The sequence below is a fragment of the Nerophis lumbriciformis genome, linkage group LG01 (genome assembly GCF_033978685.3).
Source record: "Nerophis lumbriciformis linkage group LG01, RoL_Nlum_v2.1, whole genome shotgun sequence".
Taxonomy (NCBI): Eukaryota; Metazoa; Chordata; class Actinopteri; order Syngnathiformes; family Syngnathidae; genus Nerophis; species Nerophis lumbriciformis.
Genome location: NC_084548.2, coordinates 67,567,501 through 67,587,733, shown reverse-complemented (window position 1 = coordinate 67,587,733; position 20,233 = coordinate 67,567,501). Strand labels below are relative to the sequence as shown.

The window sequence follows — 20,233 nt, the reverse complement described above, 5'->3', positions numbered from 1 at the left end:
TCAAGACTGTTAATGAAATATTTTAAAAGTGACATAAACTATAAAAAAAAGGTTGGGAAATGTTAGAGACTGTTAGAAAATGACAGAAAATATAAGAGAATGTTAGGAAATGTTCAAGACTGTTATGGAACATTATATTTATTTATTTAAAAATGACAGAAAATATAAAATAAATTAAGGATATGTTAAAGACTGTTAATAAAATATTTAAAAAGTGACAGAAAATATAAGAGAATGTTAGGAAATGTTCAACACTGTTATGGAACATTTTATTCATTTTTTTTTAATGACAGAATGTATTAAAGAATGTTAGGAAATGTTCAAGACTGTTAATGAAATATTTTAAAAGTGACATAAACTATAAAAGAATGTTGGGAAATGTAAAAATGACAGAAAATATAAGAGAATGTTAGGAAATGTTCAAGACTGTAATGGAACATTTCATTCATTTTTTTTTTAAATGACAGAAAGTATTAAAGAATGTTAGGAAATGTTCAAGACTGTTAATGAAATATTTTAAAAGTGACATAAACTATAAAAGAATGTTGGGAAATGTTAGAGACTCTTAGAAAATGTAAAAATGACAGAAAATATAAGAGAATGTTAGGAAATGTTCAAGACTGTTATGGAACATTTTATTCCTTTTTTTTTTAAATGACAGAAAGTATTAAAGAATGTTAGGAAATGTTCAAGACTGTTAATGAAATATTTTAAAAGTGACATAAACTATAAAAGAATGTTGGGAAATGTAAAAATGACAGAAAATATAAGAGAATGTCAGGAAATGTTCAAGACTGTAATGGAACATTTCATTCATTTTTTTTTTAAATGACAGAAAGTATTAAAGAATGTTAGGAAATGTTCAAGACTGTTAATGAAATATTTTAAAAGTGACATAAACTATAAAAGAATGTTGGGAAATGTTAGAGACTCTTAGAAAATGTAAAAATGACAGAAAATATAAGAGAATGTTAGGAAATGTTCAAGACTGTTATGGAACATTTTATTCCTTTTTTTTTTAAATGACAGAAAGTATTAAAGAATGTTAGGAAATGTTCAAGACTGTTAATGAAATATTTTAAAAGTGACATAAACTATAAAAGAATGTTGGGAAATGTTAGAGACTGTTAGACATTGAAAAAATGACAGAAAATATAAGAGAAAGTTAGGAAATGTTCAACACTGTTATGGGACATTATATTCCTTTTTTTTTAATGACAGAAAGTATTAAAGAATGTTAGGAAATGTTCAAGACTGTTAATGAAATATTTTAAAAGTGACATAAACTATAAAAGAATGTTGGGAAATGTTAGAGACTGTTAGAAAATGTAAAAATGACAGAAAATATAAGAGAATGTTAGGAAATGTTCAACACTGTTATGGAACATTTTATTCCTTTTTTTTTTAAATGACAGAAAGTATTAAAGAATGTTAGGAAATGTTCAAGACTGTTAATGAAATATTTTAAAAGTGACATAAACTATAAAAGAATGTTGGGAAATGTAAAAATGACAGAAAATATAAGAGAATGTCAGGAAATGTTCAAGACTGTAATGGAACATTTCATTCATTTTTTTTTTAAATGACAGAAAGTATTAAAGAATGTTAGGAAATGTTCAAGACTGTTAATGAAATATTTTAAAAGTGACATAAACTATAAAAGAATGTTGGGAAATGTTAGAGACTCTTAGAAAATGTAAAAATGACAGAAAATATAAGAGAATGTTAGGAAATGTTCAAGACTGTTATGGAACATTTTATTCCTTTTTTTTTTAAATGACAGAAAGTATTAAAGAATGTTAGGAAATGTTCAAGACTGTTAATGAAATATTTTAAAAGTGACATAAACTATAAAAGAATGTTGGGAAATGTTAGAGACTGTTAGACATTGTAAAAATGACAGAAAATATAAGAGAAAGTTAGGAAATGTTCAACACTGTTATGGAACATTATATTTCATTATTTAAAAATAAATTAAGGAAATGTTAAAGACTGTTAATAAAATATTTAAAAAGTGACAGAAAATATATGAGAATGTTAGGAAATGTTCAACACTGTTATGGAACATTATATTTCTCTATATAAAAATGACAGAAAATATAAAATAAATTAAGGATATGTTAAAGACTGTTAATAAAATATTTAAAAAGTGACAGAAACTATAAAAGAATGTTAGGAAATGTTAGAGACTGTTAGACATTGTAAAAATGACAGAAAATATAAGAGAATGTTAGGAAATGTTCAAGACTGTTATGGAACATTATATTTCTTTATTTAAAAATAAATTAATGAAATTTTAAAGACTGTTAATAAAATATTTAAAAAGTGACAGAAATGACAGAAAATATAAGAGAATGTTAGGAAATGTTCAACACTGTTATGGAACATTTTATTCCTATTTTTTAATGACAAAGTATTAAAGAATGTTAGGAAATGTTCAAGACTGTTAATACAATATTTAAAAAGCGACAGAAACTATAAAAGAATGTTGGGAAATGTTAGAGACTGTTAGACATTGAAAAAATGACAGAAAATATAAGAGAAAGTTAGGAAATGTTCAACACTGTAATGGAACATTTCATTCATTTTTTTTTTAAATGACAGAAAGTATTAAAGAATGTTAGGAAATGTTCAAGACTGTTAATGAAATATTTTAAAAGTGACATAAACTATAAAAGAATGTTGGGAAATGTTAGAGACTCTTAGAAAATGTAAAAATGACAGAAAATATAAGAGAATGTTAGGAAATGTTCAAGACTGTTATGGAACATTTTATTCCTTTTTTTTTTAAATGACAGAAAGTATTAAAGAATGTTAGGAAATGTTCAAGACTGTTAATGAAATATTTTAAAAGTGACATAAACTATAAAAGAATGTTGGGAAATGTAAAAATGACAGAAAATATAAGAGAATGTCAGGAAATGTTCAAGACTGTAATGGAACATTTCATTCATTTTTTTTTTAAATGACAGAAAGTATTAAAGAATGTTAGGAAATGTTCAAGACTGTTAATGAAATATTTTAAAAGTGACATAAACTATAAAAGAATGTTGGGAAATGTTAGAGACTCTTAGAAAATGTAAAAATGACAGAAAATATAAGAGAATGTTAGGAAATGTTCAAGACTGTTATGGAACATTTTATTCCTTTTTTTTTTAAATGACAGAAAGTATTAAAGAATGTTAGGAAATGTTCAAGACTGTTAATGAAATATTTTAAAAGTGACATAAACTATAAAAGAATGTTGGGAAATGTAAAAATGACAGAAAATATAAGAGAATGTCAGGAAATGTTCAAGACTGTAATGGAACATTTCATTCATTTTTTTTTTAAATGACAGAAAGTATTAAAGAATGTTAGGAAATGTTCAAGACTGTTAATGAAATATTTTAAAAGTGACATAAACTATAAAAGAATGTTGGGAAATGTTAGAGACTCTTAGAAAATGTAAAAATGACAGAAAATATAAGAGAATGTTAGGAAATGTTCAAGACTGTTATGGAACATTTTATTCCTTTTTTTTTAAATGACAGAAAGTATTAAAGAATGTTAGGAAATGTTCAAGACTGTTAATGAAATATTTTAAAAGTGACATAAACTATAAAAGAATGTTGGGAAATGTTAGAGACTGTTAGACATTGAAAAAATGACAGAAAATATAAGAGAAAGTTAGGAAATGTTCAACACTGTTATGGAACATTATATTCCTTTTTTTTTAATGACAGAAAGTATTAAAGAATGTTAGGAAATGTTCAAGACTGTTAATGAAATATTTTAAAAGTGACATAAACTATAAAAGAATGTTGGGAAATGTTAGAGACTGTTAGAAAATGTAAAAATGACAGAAAATATAAGAGAATGTTAGGAAATGTTCAACACTGTTATGGAACATTTTATTCCTTTTTTTTTTAAATGACAGAAAGTATTAAAGAATGTTAGGAAATGTTCAAGACTGTTAATGAAATATTTTAAAAGTGACATAAACTATAAAAGAATGTTGGGAAATGTTAGAGACTGTTAGACATTGTAAAAATGACAGAAAATATAAGAGAAAGTTAGGAAATGTTCAACACTGTTATGGAACATTATATTTCATTATTTAAAAATAAATTAAGGAAATGTTAAAGACTGTTAATAAAATATTTAAAAAGTGACAGAAAATATATGAGAATGTTAGGAAATGTTCAACACTGTTATGGAACATTATATTTCTCTATATAAAAATGACAGAAAATATAAAATAAATTAAGGATATGTTAAAGACTGTTAATAAAATATTTAAAAAGTGACAGAAACTATAAAAGAATGTTAGGAAATGTTAGAGACTGTTAGACATTGTAAAAATGACAGAAAATATAAGAGAATGTTAGGAAATGTTCAAGACTGTTATGGAACATTATATTTCTTTATTTAAAAATAAATTAATGAAATTTTAAAGACTGTTAATAAAATATTTAAAAAGTGACAGAAATGACAGAAAATATAAGAGAATGTTAGGAAATGTTCAACACTGTTATGGAACATTTTATTCCTATTTTTTAATGACAAAGTATTAAAGAATGTTAGGAAATGTTCAAGACTGTTAATGAAATATTTTAAAAGTGACAAACTATAAAAGAATGTTGGGAAATGTTAGAGACTGTTATAAAATGTAAAAATGACAGAAAATATAAGAGAATGTTAGGAAATGTTCAAGACTGTTATGGAACATTATATTTATTTATTTAAAAATGACAGAAAATATAAAATAAATTAAGGATATGTTAAAGACTGTTAATAAAATATTTAAAAAGTGACAGAAAATATAAGAGCATGTTAGGAAATGTTCAACACTGTTATGGAACATTGTATTCCTTTTTTTTTTAAATGACAGAAAGTATTAAAGAATGTTAGGAAATGTTCAAGACTGTTAATGAAATATTTTAAAAGTGACATAAACTATAAAAGAATGTTGGGAAATGTTAGAGACTGTTAGACATTGAAAAAATGACAGAAAATATAAGAGAAAGTTAGGAAATGTTCAACACTGTTATGGAACATTATATTCCTTTTTTTTTAATGACAGAAAGTATTAAAGAATGTTAGGAAATGTTCAAGACTGTTAATGAAATATTTTAAAAGTGACATAAACTATAAAAGAATGTTGGGAAATGTTAGAGACTGTTAGACATTGTAAAAATGACAGAAAATATAAGAGAAAGTTAGGAAATGTTCAACACTGTTATGGAACATTATATTTCATTATTTAAAAATAAATTAAGGAAATGTTAAAGACTGTTAATAAAATATTTAAAAAGTGACAGAAAATATATGAGAATGTTAGGAAATGTTCAACACTGTTATGGAACATTATATTTCTCTATATAAAAATGACAGAAAATATAAAATAAATTAAGGATATGTTAAAGACTGTTAATAAAATATTTAAAAAGTGACAGAAACTATAAAAGAATGTTAGGAAATGTTAGAGACTGCTAGACATTGTAAAAATGACAGAAAATATAAGAGAATGTTAGGAAATGTTCAAGACTGTTATGGAACATTATATTTCTTTATTTAAAAATAAATTAATGAAATTTTAAAGACTGTTAATAAAATATTTAAAAAGTGACAGAAATGACAGAAAATATAAGAGAATGTTAGGAAATGTTCAACACTGTTATGGAACATTTTATTCCTATTTTTTTAATGACAAAGTATTAAAGAATGTTAGGAAATGTTCAAGACTGTTAATGAAATATTTTAAAAGTGACAAACTATAAAAGAATGTTGGGAAATGTTAGAGACTGTTATAAAATGTAAAAATGACAGAAAATATAAGAGAATGTTAGGAAATGTTCAAGACTGTTATGGAACATTATATTTATTTATTTAAAAATGACAGAAAATATAAAATAAATTAAGGATATGTTAAAGACTGTTAATAAAATATTTAAAAAGTGACAGAAAATATAAGAGCATGTTAGGAAATGTTCAACACTGTTATGGAACATTGTATTCCTTTTTTTTTTAAATGACAGAAAGTATTAAAGAATGCTAAGAAATGTCAAAGACTGTTAATGAAATATTTTAAAAGTGACATAAACTATAAAAGAATGTTGGGAAATGTTAGAGACTGTTAGAAAATGTAAAAATGACAGAAAATATAAGAGAATGTTAGGAAATGTTCAACACTGTTATGGAACATTTTATTCTTTTTTTTTTTTAAATGACAGAAAGTATTAAAGAATGTTAGGAAATGTTCAAGACTGTTAATGAAATATTTTAAAAGTGACATAAACTATAAAAGAATGTTGAGAAATGTTAGAGACTGTTAGAAAATGTAAAAATGACAGAAAATATAGGAGAATGTTACGAAATGTTCTAGACTATTATGGAAGCTTTGTTTTTGTTTTTCAAATGACAGAAAATATTTAGCACGATATTACATGCTTTCTAGAGACAGACGTTACTGGGAAAATAAGTTGTGATGAACACAAAAATTGTAAAATAAATAAATAAATCATTTTTTAGAAGGAAATAAAAAGAATGCGGAAGAAGCATCTTTGATCTTCACCTTACCACAGAGCGCTAAGAATGAACATTATCCAACGTGTTTACAACTGGTAAATATATGTAGTTAGTTTGTTAGGATGCTCGAAAAAAGAAGTTAAAACGACTAAGATGTCCGTCTTGGTCCTGAATGTGAATTTCAAGTGACGCACAAACACAGCTAGCACGTACCGTTAGCATGTACCGTTAGCCTACCATGAAAGACATCAAACTCTCACCTGGAAATGTTCGAACCTCGTTTTCTTCTTCCAACCAAAGTCCGCGACGGCCGCACTGTTCAAATGTCTTTTTTTGGTCTTGTTTTTGTTGTTGTTGCTTTATTCTTTCGCTCCCGTCGACCAAGGAAGGGGATTCTGGAAAGTGACGTCACACCTGAAATTCCAGCTCTCGCGGACCCCGACCAGCGCTGTTACGTCACAAACCCCGCCCACACTGGTCACATGACCTGGACTCGTGATGACTTTATTATAAAACACTCATTACAAGTAGCTTGTGAATATATAGAATAGAAAGTACTTTATTGATTCCTGGGGGAAATTAAGCACCACAGTTCGCTCACAATAGACAATAATAATTACAAATAATATAATATACGGTAATATATATAATATATATATATATAACATATAATAAATAATATAAATATATTCTACATATACTCTACATTTAAGTGCAGTCAAGGATAATACACATATTAAATATAATACACATTTCCATACAGTGACAATATTTTTTATACTACAAAGGATCATATTTATTTGACATATTTAACTGACATTTATTTACAACATTCTGCAATATTTTTAGGCAGAACGTTAAACAATGTTACATAATATCTGGTCATGATTGACAATTTTGAAATATTGAAGTTAGGTGGAAAATGTAAAAAATAAATACTGTACAGTAAAAAAAAGTTTTTTTTTACAAATTAAAATAAAATTAAAATAAATAAAATTTAAAATTTAAAATTAAAATACATAAATACATAAATAAATAAATAAATAAATATATATATATAAATTAATGTAATGTAATATATTAATGTAAAAAATAAATACTGTACAATAAAAAAAATAAAATAAAATTAAATTAAAATTAAAAAAATAAAATATATATATACATATACATATACATGTGTATATATATATATATATATATATATATATATATATATATATATATATATATATATATATATATATATATATATATATATATATATATATATATATCATGACTGAAAATATAAATATTTACAGGTCATGTTTGACAATGTTGCAACCTTAAAGTGTGTTGGAAAATATTAAAGTATGTGGGAGAATAACAAATATTGTATATTCATAGATGAAAAATGTATACAAAGATTACAATTAGGGCTGCAAGAACTAATCAATTAAATCAATTAAAATCAATTATAAAAATAGTTGGCGATTAATTTAGTCATCGACTCGTTGGATCTATGCTTTGCGCATGCGCAGAGGCAAACATTTTTTTTTCAATTATTATTTTTTTTTATTTGTATTTTTTTTATAAACCTTTATTTATAAACTGCAACATGTACAAACAGCTGAGAAACACTAATCAAAAAAGGAATGGTGCCATTAGTTTTTTTTCCAATAAAATACTGGAAAGTATAGAAATGTAGTTTGTCTCTTTTATCCGATTATTAATCGATTAATCGAAGTAATAATCGACAGATTAATCGATTGTCGAATTAATCGTTAGTTGCAGCCCTAATTACAATTGATGTCAATATTTTCTGGTCATGGAAACTTGAAGAATCTTGACAAATGCTGGAAAATATTGTTAAATAGTGTTTAAAAAATGGAAATTATGTTGAAAATTGTAAAAAAAAATTAAAAATAATAAATACTAAATAACTTTTTATATGAATATGAACATACACTTCTTATAATTAATAATATAAATCCTTTTTCTGGTCGTTTTTGAATCTTTAAGTATGTTGAAAGATGTTAAATAATGCTGGAAAAGATTGTCAAAGAATTAAATGTTAAAGGTTGTCGGAAAATGTTTAAAAAAATAACAGAAATTTAAAGAATGTTGGGAAATGGTAAAAACTGTTATGGAAAATATATTTTTTAAATGACAGAAAATATACAAGAATGTTCTGAAATGTTAAAGACTTGAGGAAAATACTTTAGAAATGACAGAAAATGTAAATACACGTTAGGAAATGTTAAAGACTGTTAGAAAATGTTTGTTTTTAAATCAGAAAATATTAAAGAATGTTAGGAAATGTTAAAGACTGTTAGAAAATGTTTGTTTTTTTAATTACAGAACATTTAAAGAATGTTAGGAAATAGTAAAAACTTTTGTAGAAAATATTTAAAAACTGACAGAAAGTTTAAGAGAATGTTAGGAAATGTTAAATACTGCTATATAACTTCTTTTTTTTTTAATGACAAGAATGTTAGGAATTGTTCAAGACTGTTAATAAAATATTCAAAAATTAAGAGAAACTATAAAAGAATGTTAGGAAATGTTAGAGACTGTTAGACATTGTAAAAATGACAGAAAATATAAGAGAATGTTAGGAAATGTTGAAGACTATTATGGAACATTATATTTATTTATTTAAAAAATGATAGAAAATATAATAAAAACAATTAAAGATGTGTTAAAGTCTGTTAATAAAATATTTAAAAAGTGACAGAAAAGAGAATGTTAGGAAATGTTCAATACTGTTATGGAACTTTTTTTTTTTTTTTTAAATGACAGAAAATATTAAAGAATGTTAGGAAATGTTCAAGACTGTTAATACAATATTTAAAAAGCGACAGAAACTATAAAAGAATGTTGGGAAATGTTAGAGACTTAGAACATTTTTTAAAAAATGACATAAAATATAAGACACAGTTATTGAATGTTCAAGACTGTTATGGAACTTTTTTTTTTTTAAATGACAAAAATATTAAAGAATAATAGGAAATGTTCAAGACCATCCATCCATCCATCCATCTTCTTCCGCTTATCAGAGGTCGGGTCGCGGGGGCAGCAGCCTAAGCAGGGAAGCCCAGACTTCCCTCTCCCCAGCCACTTCGTCCAGCTCTTCCTGTGGGACCCCGAGGCGTTCCCAGGCTAGCCGGGAGACAAAGTCTTCCCAACGTGTCCTGGGTCTTCCCCGCGGCCTCCTACCGGTCGGACGTGCCCTAAACACCTCCCTAGGGAGGCGTTCGGGTGGCATCCTGACCAGATGCCCAAACCACCTCATCTGGACTGTTAATGAAATATTTAAAAAATGACATAAACTATAAAATAATGTTAGGAAATGTTAGAGACTGTTAGAAAATGTAAAATATAAAAGAATGTTAGGATATGTTCCAGATTTTTATGCAACATTATATATATATATATATTTTTTATTGTTTTATTTTTTTTGTGACAGAAAATATATTAAAAAAATGTGAGTACATGTTAAAGGCTGTTAATAAAATATTTAAAAAGTGACAGAAAATATAAAAAAATGTTAGGAAATGTTCAAGACTGTTAAGGAACTTCTTTTTTTTTTTTTTTTTTAAATGACAGAAAATATTAAAGAATGTTAGGACATGATGAAGACTGTTAATACAATATTTAAAAAGTGACAGAAACTATCAAATAATTTTAGGATATGTTGGAGACTGCTAGAAAATGTAAAAATGACAGAAAATATAAGAGAATGTTAAGAAATGTTCAAGACCGTTTTGGAATTTTTATTATTTTTTTATCCATCCATCCATTTTCTACCGCTTATTCCCTTCAGGGTCGCGGGGGGCGCTGGAGCCTATCTCAGCTACAATCGGGCGGAAGGCGGGGTACACCCTGGACAAGTCGCCACCTCATCGCATGGCCAAATTATTTTTTTAATTACAGAAAATATTAAAGAATGTTAGGACATGTTCAAGACTGTTAATACAATATTTAGAAAGTGACAGAAACTATAAAATAATGTTGGGAAATGTTAGAGACTGTTACAAATTGTAAAAATGAATAAATAAATACTGATAAAGTTGAGGAATGCTCATCAAACACTTATTTGGAACATCCCACAGGTGAACAGGCAAATTGGGAACAGGTGGGTGCCATGATTGGGTATAAAAGTAGATTCCATGAAATGTTCAGTCATTCACAAACAAGGATGGGGCGAGGGTCACCACTTTGTCAACAAATGCGTGAGCAAATTGTTGAACAGTTTAAGAAAAACCTTTCTCAACCAGCTATTGCAAGGAATTTAGGGATTTCACCATCTACGGTCCGTAATATCATCAAAGGGTTCAGAGAATCTGGAGAAATCACTGCACGTAAGCAGCTAAGCCCGTGACCTTCGATCCCTAAGGCTGTACTGCATCAACAAACGACATCAGTGTGTAAAGGATATCACCACATGGTCTCAGGAACACTTCAGAAACCCACTGTCAGTAACTACAGTTGGTCGCTACATCTGTAAGTGCAAGTTAAAACTTTCCTATGCAAGGCGAAAACCGTTTATCAACAACACCCAGAAACGCCGTCGGCTTCGCTGGGCCTGAGCTCATCTAAGATGGACTGATACAAAGTGGAAAAGTGTTCTGTGGTCTGACGAGTCCACAGTGGACCGACACCAGCAGATGACATGGCACCCCAAACCATCACTGATGGTGGAAACTTTACACTAGACTTCAGGCAACGTGGATCCTGTGCCTCTCCTGTCTTCCTCCAGACTCTGGGACCTCGATTTCCAAAGGAAATGCAAAATTTGCATGGTTGGGTGATGGTTTGGGGTGCCATGTCATCTGCTGGTGTCGGTCCACTCTGTTTCCTGAGATCCAGGGTCAACGCAGCCGTCTACCAGCAAGTTTTAGAGCACTTCATGCTTCCTGCTGCTGACCTGCTCTATGGAGATGGAGATTTCAAGTTCCAACAGGACTTGGCGCCTGCACACAGCGCAGAATCTACCCGTGCCTGGTTTACGGACCATGGTATTTCTGTTCTAAATTGGCCCGCCAACTCCCCTGACCTTAGCCCCATAGAAAATCTGTGGGGTATTGTGAAAAGGAAGATGCAGAATGCCAGACCCAAAAACGCAGAAGAGTTGAAGGCCACTATCAGAGCAACCTGGGCTCTCATAACACCTGAGCAGTGCCAGAAACTCATCGACTCCATGCCACGCCGCATTAACGCAGTAATTGAGGCAAAAGGAGCTCCAACCAAGTATTGAGTATTGTACATGCTCATATTTTTCATTTTCATACTTTTCAGTTGGCCAACATTTCTAAAAATCCCTTTTTTGTATAAGTAATATTCAAATTTTGTGACACACGGAATTTTGGATTTTCATTTGTTGCCACTTCAAATCATCAAAATTAAATGAAATAAACATTTGAATGCATCAGTCTGTGTGCAATGAATAAATATAATGTACAAGTTACACCTTTTGAATGCAATTACTGAAATAAATCAAGTTTTTAAAAATATTCTAATTTACTGGCTTTTACCTGTATATATATTTTTGAAATGACAGAAAATATTAAAGACTGTTAGGAAATGTTCAAGACTGTTGGAAAGTATAAAACAATGTTGGGAAATGTTTGTAGGAAAATGAATTTGAAAAATGTAAAAGTAAAAAGGTGTTCAATTATGTTTAAAAATGTAAAAGAACATCAAATAACGTTTTAACTGTTTAAAAGTAATACAATATTAAACAAGAAGGATGTACAGGTGGACATCACTTAATTTATTTGAATATTTCCACATGTTTGATATTATATTGACTACTACAGTATAGTTACGTAAAGGTGATTGTTTTTCCATGTGAGAACATTTCCTTTTAGACATAAATAAATATATGCTGTGTTGAATGGACATGACCCAGCATCTTTTTTTTTTCTAACAGAATTTTCATTGAGATCTTTTTTTTTTTTTTTTTAATGGCCACCGGGCATTTAAGACAATTGAATGTTTTTATTGTTTTTTAGGAAATGCCATCATTGCTTTATCCTGCATACACACACAACTACATAGGTACTGTCGTATATCAGACATTGTCAATGATTTACATGTACTTTTGTAATACTGCCGTAAGAAAAATACACATTTGATTGTTGATAGTTTTGTGGGGTTTTTTGGATTAACTTGTAAGAAAGCGAGAGAAAATCATTTAAAAAGGGCAAAATAAGGCAACGTTTTACGCGGACATAATGGAAGTTTTCAGTAGCAGGACTCGAACACACGGCATTCGTGTACTGGCACTAAATAGAAAGTGTACACAATATAGAGTAAAGTATTTGTGTAGTACACACATACTTTACTGTACATGCCGTACAGTAGTACTTCCAATGCTAAATGTATTGAACTCTTGTGTGCTTGTATAAGTATGTTTGCAGTAAAAGTAATAATCGTAGTAATATTCGTAGTAATGCACGTGTACTTTACCGCATGCACTTTCATTTGAAGACTGGAGTTGTAATAAAATTTGTTGTATCAATTTTGTGACAAGGACTTGCTTCTTCTTCTTTTCCAGTCAGCAGCAGAAAATCATCTGGGGAAAAAATGAAGGAGTCGGTGAAAATACGTCGCCTTATATGGTAGTCGATATGTAGAGTCCTATATTGGGGGTCTAGAAGTTCACACGTGCACACAGAAATGCTTCGTTTTTAAGTCAGAGCTTTTCTTCGTCACTCACATTTAAAAAAAAAAACATTATTTGTCGAAAAACTTATTTTGCCCAAAAGCAGGTCTTGAAAATATGATCATCATCGTATATTTGTAGTATTATGATTTAATATGTATATTCAGCACTTTGAGGTGTGATGTCAAATAAAAAGTGCATTATAAATTGAAGTTGTTAGTATTTGTATTATTATTATTATTATTTATAGATGTCCGATATTATCGGCCAATTAATGTTTTTAAAATGTAATATCAGAAATTATCGGTATAGGTTTCAAAAAGTAAAATTAATGACTTTTTAAAACGCCGCTGTACGGAGCGGTACACGGACGTAGGGAGAAGTAAAGCGCAGTCGCGTCACCCAGTCAGCAGCCCCTCCCCTCTTACCTCTCCCCTCTCCCCCCTCCCTTCTCCCCACTCACAACACAGGAGTTGACGAATGCAGCATGAGAGGTTTACTGGCGACGCTTGATGACCTCATCAAACCGCCGCGAGCGGAGCATAACAACAACAAGAGTGTGTTGTTGCCGGTGCTGTAGCCGTGGCTAACAAGCGAGCTCGCTCGGTGACTGACTAACGACATGGTTTGGGATTATTTGAAAGTGTCTCTGAGGGATAAAAAACTGGCAATTTGCAATGACTGCAAAAAGTTGGTTACGCGACGAGGAACCAAGACGTCCTCCTTTAATACGAGCAAGTTGATCTCCCACCTCTTCAAGAATCCTAAGGAGATACACGATGAATACAAGCGGAAGGTGGATGAAAAGTAGAGATGTCCGATAATATCGGCCTGCCGATAAATGCTTTAAAATGCAATATCGGTAATTATCGGTATCGGTTTCAAGATATCGGTATCGGTTTTAAAAAAAAAGGAAAATGTATGACTTTTTAAAATGCCGCTGTGTACACGAACGTAGGGAGAAGTACAGAGCGCCAATAAACCTTAAAGGCACTGCCTTTGCATGCCGGCCCAGTCACATAATATCTACGACTTTGCACACACACACACAAGTGAATGCAAGGCATACTTGGTCAACAGCCATACAGATCATACTGAGGGTGGCCGTATAAACAACTTTAACATTGTTACAAATATGCGCCACACTGTGAACCCACACCAAACAAGAATGACAAACACATTTCGGGAGAACATCCGCACCGTAACACAACATAAATACAACAGAACAAATACCCAGAACCCCTTGCAGCACTAACTCTTCCAGGAGCTACAATATACACCCCCGCTACCCCTACCCCTAATCCCGCCCACCTCAACCTCCTCATGCTCTCTCAGGGAGAGCATGTCCCAAATTCCAAGCTGCTGTTTTGAGGCATGTTAAAAAAAAAAAGCACTTTGTGACTTCAATAATAAATATGGCAGTGCCATGTTGGCACTTTTTTCCATAACTTGAGTTGATTTATTTTGGAAAACCTTGTTACATTGTTTAATGCATCCAGCGGGGCATCACAACAAAATTAGGCATAATAATGTGTTAATTGCATGACTGTATGTATCGGTATCGGTTGATATCGGTATCAGTTGATATCGGTATCGGTAATTAAGAGTTGGACAATATCGGAATATCGGATATCGGCAAAAAGGCCATTATCGGACATTTATATTATTATTTTATTTGTCATTGCAGTAGTTGTAGTTTTCAAATAAATGCTTTAGGGGTCACTCATTAAAATACTTTTTACTCCTAGAAAAATCGTAACGATACTGAGCTTTTTTCACTTTTACAAAGATTTGTTATCATTGTAGTGAAGTGAATCATATTTATATAGCGCTTTTCTCTAGTGACTCAAAGTGCTTTTACATAGTGAAACCCAATATCTAAGTTACATTTAAACCAGTGTGGGTGACACCATAGACATCTTATAAGTAGACGCAGCGTTGGCTACTGTGATGCGAGAAATTGGGCCGCCATCTTGAAGTGGTGATGAGGAACCGGCGAGACAGCAGGTATAAAACAAAGATGCCGCGCTGGTGTTCAGCGTTTTCCTGCTCAAATGAGCGGACTGTTGAAAATAGGAATCGGGGGATTACTTTTCACAAGTAAGATTTAACATTAACGTACTATTGGTTGTATTTTGTAAAAAGAATATTGCCACAGAGTTGAGAAGGAGCAAAGATCTTCAGTCGTACTGAAATCGTAGCCGCTAGCAAACAAGAGTATGACCATAATAGAATTGCTTATCAATGAAATTCATTAAATTTAAAAATGTCATACTTGAATAACATATTGTATATAGTTATCTGCAAACCTATGGTGGAATCATGCCTTCAGTGTGTATATTATATATACAAACCCCGTTTTCATATGAGTTGGGAAATTGTGTTAGATGTAAATATAAACGGAATACAATGATTTGCAAATCATTTTCAACCCATATTCAGTTGAATATGCGACAAAGACAACATATTTGATGTTCAAACTGATAAACTTGTTTTTTTTTTGCAAATAATCATTAACTTTAGAATTTGATGGCAGCAACACGTGACAAAGAAGTTGGGAAAGGTGGCAATAAATACTGATAAAGTTGAGGAATGCTCATCAAACACTTATTTGGAACATCCCACAGGTGAACAGGCAAATTGGGAACAGGTGGGTGCCATGATTGGGTATAAAAGTAGATTCCATGAAATGCTCAGTCATTCACAAACAAGGATGGGGCGAGGGTCACCACTTTGTCAACAAATGCGTGAGCAAATTGTTGAACAGTTTAAGAAAAACCTTTCTCAACCAGCTATTGCAAGGAATTTAGGGATTTCACCATCTACGGTCCGTAATATCATCAAAGGGTTCAGAGAATCTGGAGAAATCACTGCACGTAAGCAGCTAAGATCGTGACCTTCGATCCCTCAGGCTGTACTGCATCAACAAGCGACATCAGTGTGTTAAGGATATCACCACATGGGCTCAGGAACACTTCAGAAACCCACTGTCAGTAACTACAGTTGGTCGCTACATCTGTAAGTGCAAGTTAAAACTCTCCTATGCAAGGTGAAAACCGTTTATCAACAACACCCAGACACGCCGTCGGCTTCGCTGGGCCTGAGCTCATCTAAGATGGACTGATACAAAGTGGAAAAGTGTTCTGTGGTCTGACGAGTCCACATTTCAAATTGTTTTTGGAAACTGTGGACGTCGTGTCCTCCGGACCAAAGAGGAAAAGAACCATCCGGATTGTTATAGGCGCAAAGTTGGAAAGCCAGCATGTGTGCCCAAGACATGGGTAACTCACACATCTGTGAAGGCGCCATTAATGCTGAAAGGTACATACAGGTTTTGGAGCAACATATGTTGCCATCCAAGCAACGTTACCATGGACGCCCCTGCTTATTTCAGCAAGACAATGCCAAGCCACGTGTTACATCAACGTGGCTTCATAGTAAAAGAGTGCGGGTACTAGACTGGCCTGCCTGTAGTCAAGACCTGTCTCCCATTGAAAATGTGTGGCGCATTATGAAGCCTAAAATAGCACAACGGAGACCCCCGGACTGTTGAACAACTTAAGCTGTACATCAAGCAAGAATGGGAAAGAATTCCACCTGAGAAGCTTAAAAAATGTGTCTCCTCAGTTCCCAAACGTTTACTGAGTGTTGTTAAAAGGAAAGGCCATGTAACACAGTGGTGAACATGCCCTTTCCCAACTACTTTGGCACGTGTTGCAGCCATGAAATCCTAAGTTAATTATTATTTGCAAAAAATAAATAAAGTTTATGAGTTTGAACATCAAATATCTTGTCTTTGTAGTGCATTCAATTGAATATGGGTTGAAAGTGATTTGCAAATCATTGTATTCCGTTTATATTTACATCTAACACAATTTCCCAACTCATATGGAAACGGGGTTGGTAGTTCTCTGCAAACCTATTATCATTATTTTGTCAGAATGCACCAGAATGCTTCATTTGTATGTGAAAATCACAAAGAAATCTTCTGGGGGAGGATGACCCTCCTACATGGGGTTGGTTTACAAACTTTCAGCCCCACCTAAAACAAAATTCACCAGCCGCCACTGATTATGATGCATTCTCATTTTGTCCATAAAACAACAAAAACTGCTGCTTCACTTATATTTTGCTGCTGCTGCTTTCACTTATATTTTCCCTCCAATAGGAGCATCAGTGTAAAACCACACCTACTATAGGACGGAATATAAGACGACTTTTAAAGGTGCAAAAATAAACCCGACACTGAATGGTAGGAAACGGAAGACGTTCATATTTACTCCAGAGCCAGCAGCTCCACGTCAAAAACGAGGGTGGCGTTGGGGGGGATGATGCCCGGGTGGCCTTTGTTCCCGTACGCGTAGTCCGGAGAACACGTCAGTTTGGCTCTTTGGCCTACGCTCATCTGCAGGAAGGAGGAGGCATACATCATCAACGCAGGTCTTTTTAAAAACAACAACATCCATGATGTCACTAAGTGAAGGTATGAACATAATTGTTGTTCTTACCTGCACCACACCTTCCTCCCAGCCTCGGATCACTTCCTGTTTGCCAATCTTGAACCTGAAGGGTTTGTCTCTGTCTCGAGACGAGTCAAACTTGCGGCCGTTAGTCAAAGAACCTGCACACACACCAACATAATCATGACTTAACAACACACAAACACCAACACAATCATGACTTAACAACACACACACACACACACCAACACAATCATTACTTAACACACACACCAACACAATCATTACTTAACAACACACACCAACACAATCTTTACTTAACAACACACACACCAACACAATCATTACTTAACAACACTCACACCAACACAATCATTACTTAACAACACACACACACACCAACACAATCCTTACTTATCAACACACATACCAACACAATCATTATTTAACACACACACCAACACAATCATTATTTAACAACACACACACCAACACAATCATTATTTAACAACACACACACCAACACAATCATTACTTAGCAACACACACACCAACACAATCATTACTTAACAACACACACACCAACACAATCATTATTTAACAACACACACACCAACACAATCATTACTTAACAACACACACACCAACACAATCATTACTTAACAACACACACACCAACACAATCATTACTTAACACACACACCAACACAATCATGATTTAACAACACACACATACCAACACAATCATGACTTAACAACACACACACACACACCAACACAATCATTACTTAACACACACACCAACACAATCATTACTTAACAACACACACACCAACACAATCATGACTTAACAACACACACACACCAACACAATCATTACTTAACAACACACATACCAACACAATCATTACTTAACAACACACACACACCAACACAATCATTACCTAACAACACACACACCAACACAATCCTTACTTAACAACACACATACCAACACAATCATTACTTAACACACACACCAACACAATCATTATTTAACAACACACACACCAACACAATCATTACTTAACAACACTCACACCAACACAATCATTACTTAACAACACACACACCAACACAATCATCACACAACACACACACACACCAACACAATCATTACTTAACAACACACACACCAACACAATCATTACTTAACAACACACACACCAACACAATCCTTACTTAACAACACACATACCAACACAATCATTATTTAACAACACACACCAACACGATCATTACTTAACAACACACACACCAACACAATCATTACTTAACAACACACAAACCAACACAATCATGACTTAACAACACACAGACACCAACACAATCATTACTTAACAACACACACATCAACACAATCATGACTTAACAACACACACACACACACACACACACACCAACACAATCATTACTTAACAACACACACACACCAACACAATCATTACTTAACAACACACACACCAACACAATCATGACTTAACAACACACACACACACCAACACAATCATTACTTAACAACACACACACCAACACAATCATTACTTAACTACACACACACCAACACAATCATTACTTAACAACACACACAACACAATCATTACTTAACAACACACACCAACACAATCATCACACAACACACACACCAACACAATCATTACTTAACACACACACCAACACAATCATTACTTAACAACACACACACAACACAATCATTACTTAACAACACACACACCAACACAATCATCACACAAAATGTTGAAAATTGTTACAAAATTATTGAAGAACGTTACGAAATGTTTACGATTGTTGAAGAATGTTAGATAATTTTACAAAATATTGAAGATTGTTATAAAGTGTTAAAAAGTGCATAAGATGTTGAAAATTGTTGAAGATTGTTCAAAAAAAAATTGTACCAAACGTTGAAAATTGTTAGAAAAGGGTAAAAAAAAAATAAAAAAATAAAAAAAATTATAAATAAAACTCTCAAATGGTGCAAGATTTTGAGGGTTGTTAAAAAATGTCAAAGATTTTTACGAAACGTTAAAGATTGTAACAAAATGTTAAAGATTGCTACAAAATGTTGAAGATTGTTACAAAATGTTGAACATTTTATGAATTTCTAAAGATTGTTACAAAATGCTAATGATTGTTGAAGAATGTTAAAGGTTGATTAAAAATGTAAAATATTGTAAAACGTGTTTTAAAAAATGTTAAAGAAAGTAAAAAATGTTGTTACAAAAGTTAAAGATTGTTACAAAATGTTAAAGAATGTAAGAAAATGTTGAAAATTGTTTCAAAATGTAAAAATTGTTACAAAATGTGGAATATTGTTCCAAAATGTCAAAGATAGTTATAATATGTTAAAGATTGTTGAAATTTGTAAAATGGTGTAAAAATGCATAAAGAATGTAAAAAATGTTTTAGAATTTTTTACAAAATATTGGGGATTGGTACAAGATGTTAAATATTGTTGAAGAATGTTTAAAGATTGTAAAATATTGTAAAACAATGTTAAAGATTGTTACCAAATGTTAAATAATCTTACAATATGTTAAAGATTTTTAAAGAATGT

The 20,233-nt window shown here is 31.5% G+C and overlaps 2 protein-coding genes across 3 annotated transcripts in view; both read right to left on the bottom strand.

Moving 5' to 3' along the window:
* The window catches only part of sdcbp2 (syndecan binding protein (syntenin) 2), a 67,931-nt gene extending 60,973 nt beyond the window's left edge, over positions 1-6,958 (bottom strand). Inside the window, exon 1 of the mRNA XM_061924895.1 lies at positions 6,771-6,958. The gene's annotated coding sequence lies outside the window, so the exon portion shown is untranslated. The remainder of the gene's footprint in view (positions 1-6,770) is intronic.
* A 5,030-nt stretch (positions 6,959-11,988) lies between these two features.
* fkbp1ab (FKBP prolyl isomerase 1Ab) overlaps positions 11,989-20,233 on the bottom strand; it is a 12,894-nt gene continuing 4,649 nt past the window's right edge. The window contains exons 3-5 of one of the 2 annotated variants that reach the window (XM_061972319.2): positions 17,668-17,780; positions 17,440-17,564; positions 11,989-13,069 (exon numbers count right to left, since the gene is read on the bottom strand). In XM_061972319.2, the coding sequence (XP_061828303.1) occupies positions 13,066-13,069; positions 17,440-17,564; positions 17,668-17,780 (242 nt within the window). In that variant the 3' untranslated portion in view covers positions 11,989-13,065. Of the gene's footprint in view, positions 13,070-17,435; positions 17,565-17,667; positions 17,781-20,233 lie in introns of those variants that run through there. The other variant, XM_061972329.1, reaches the window with a different exon arrangement.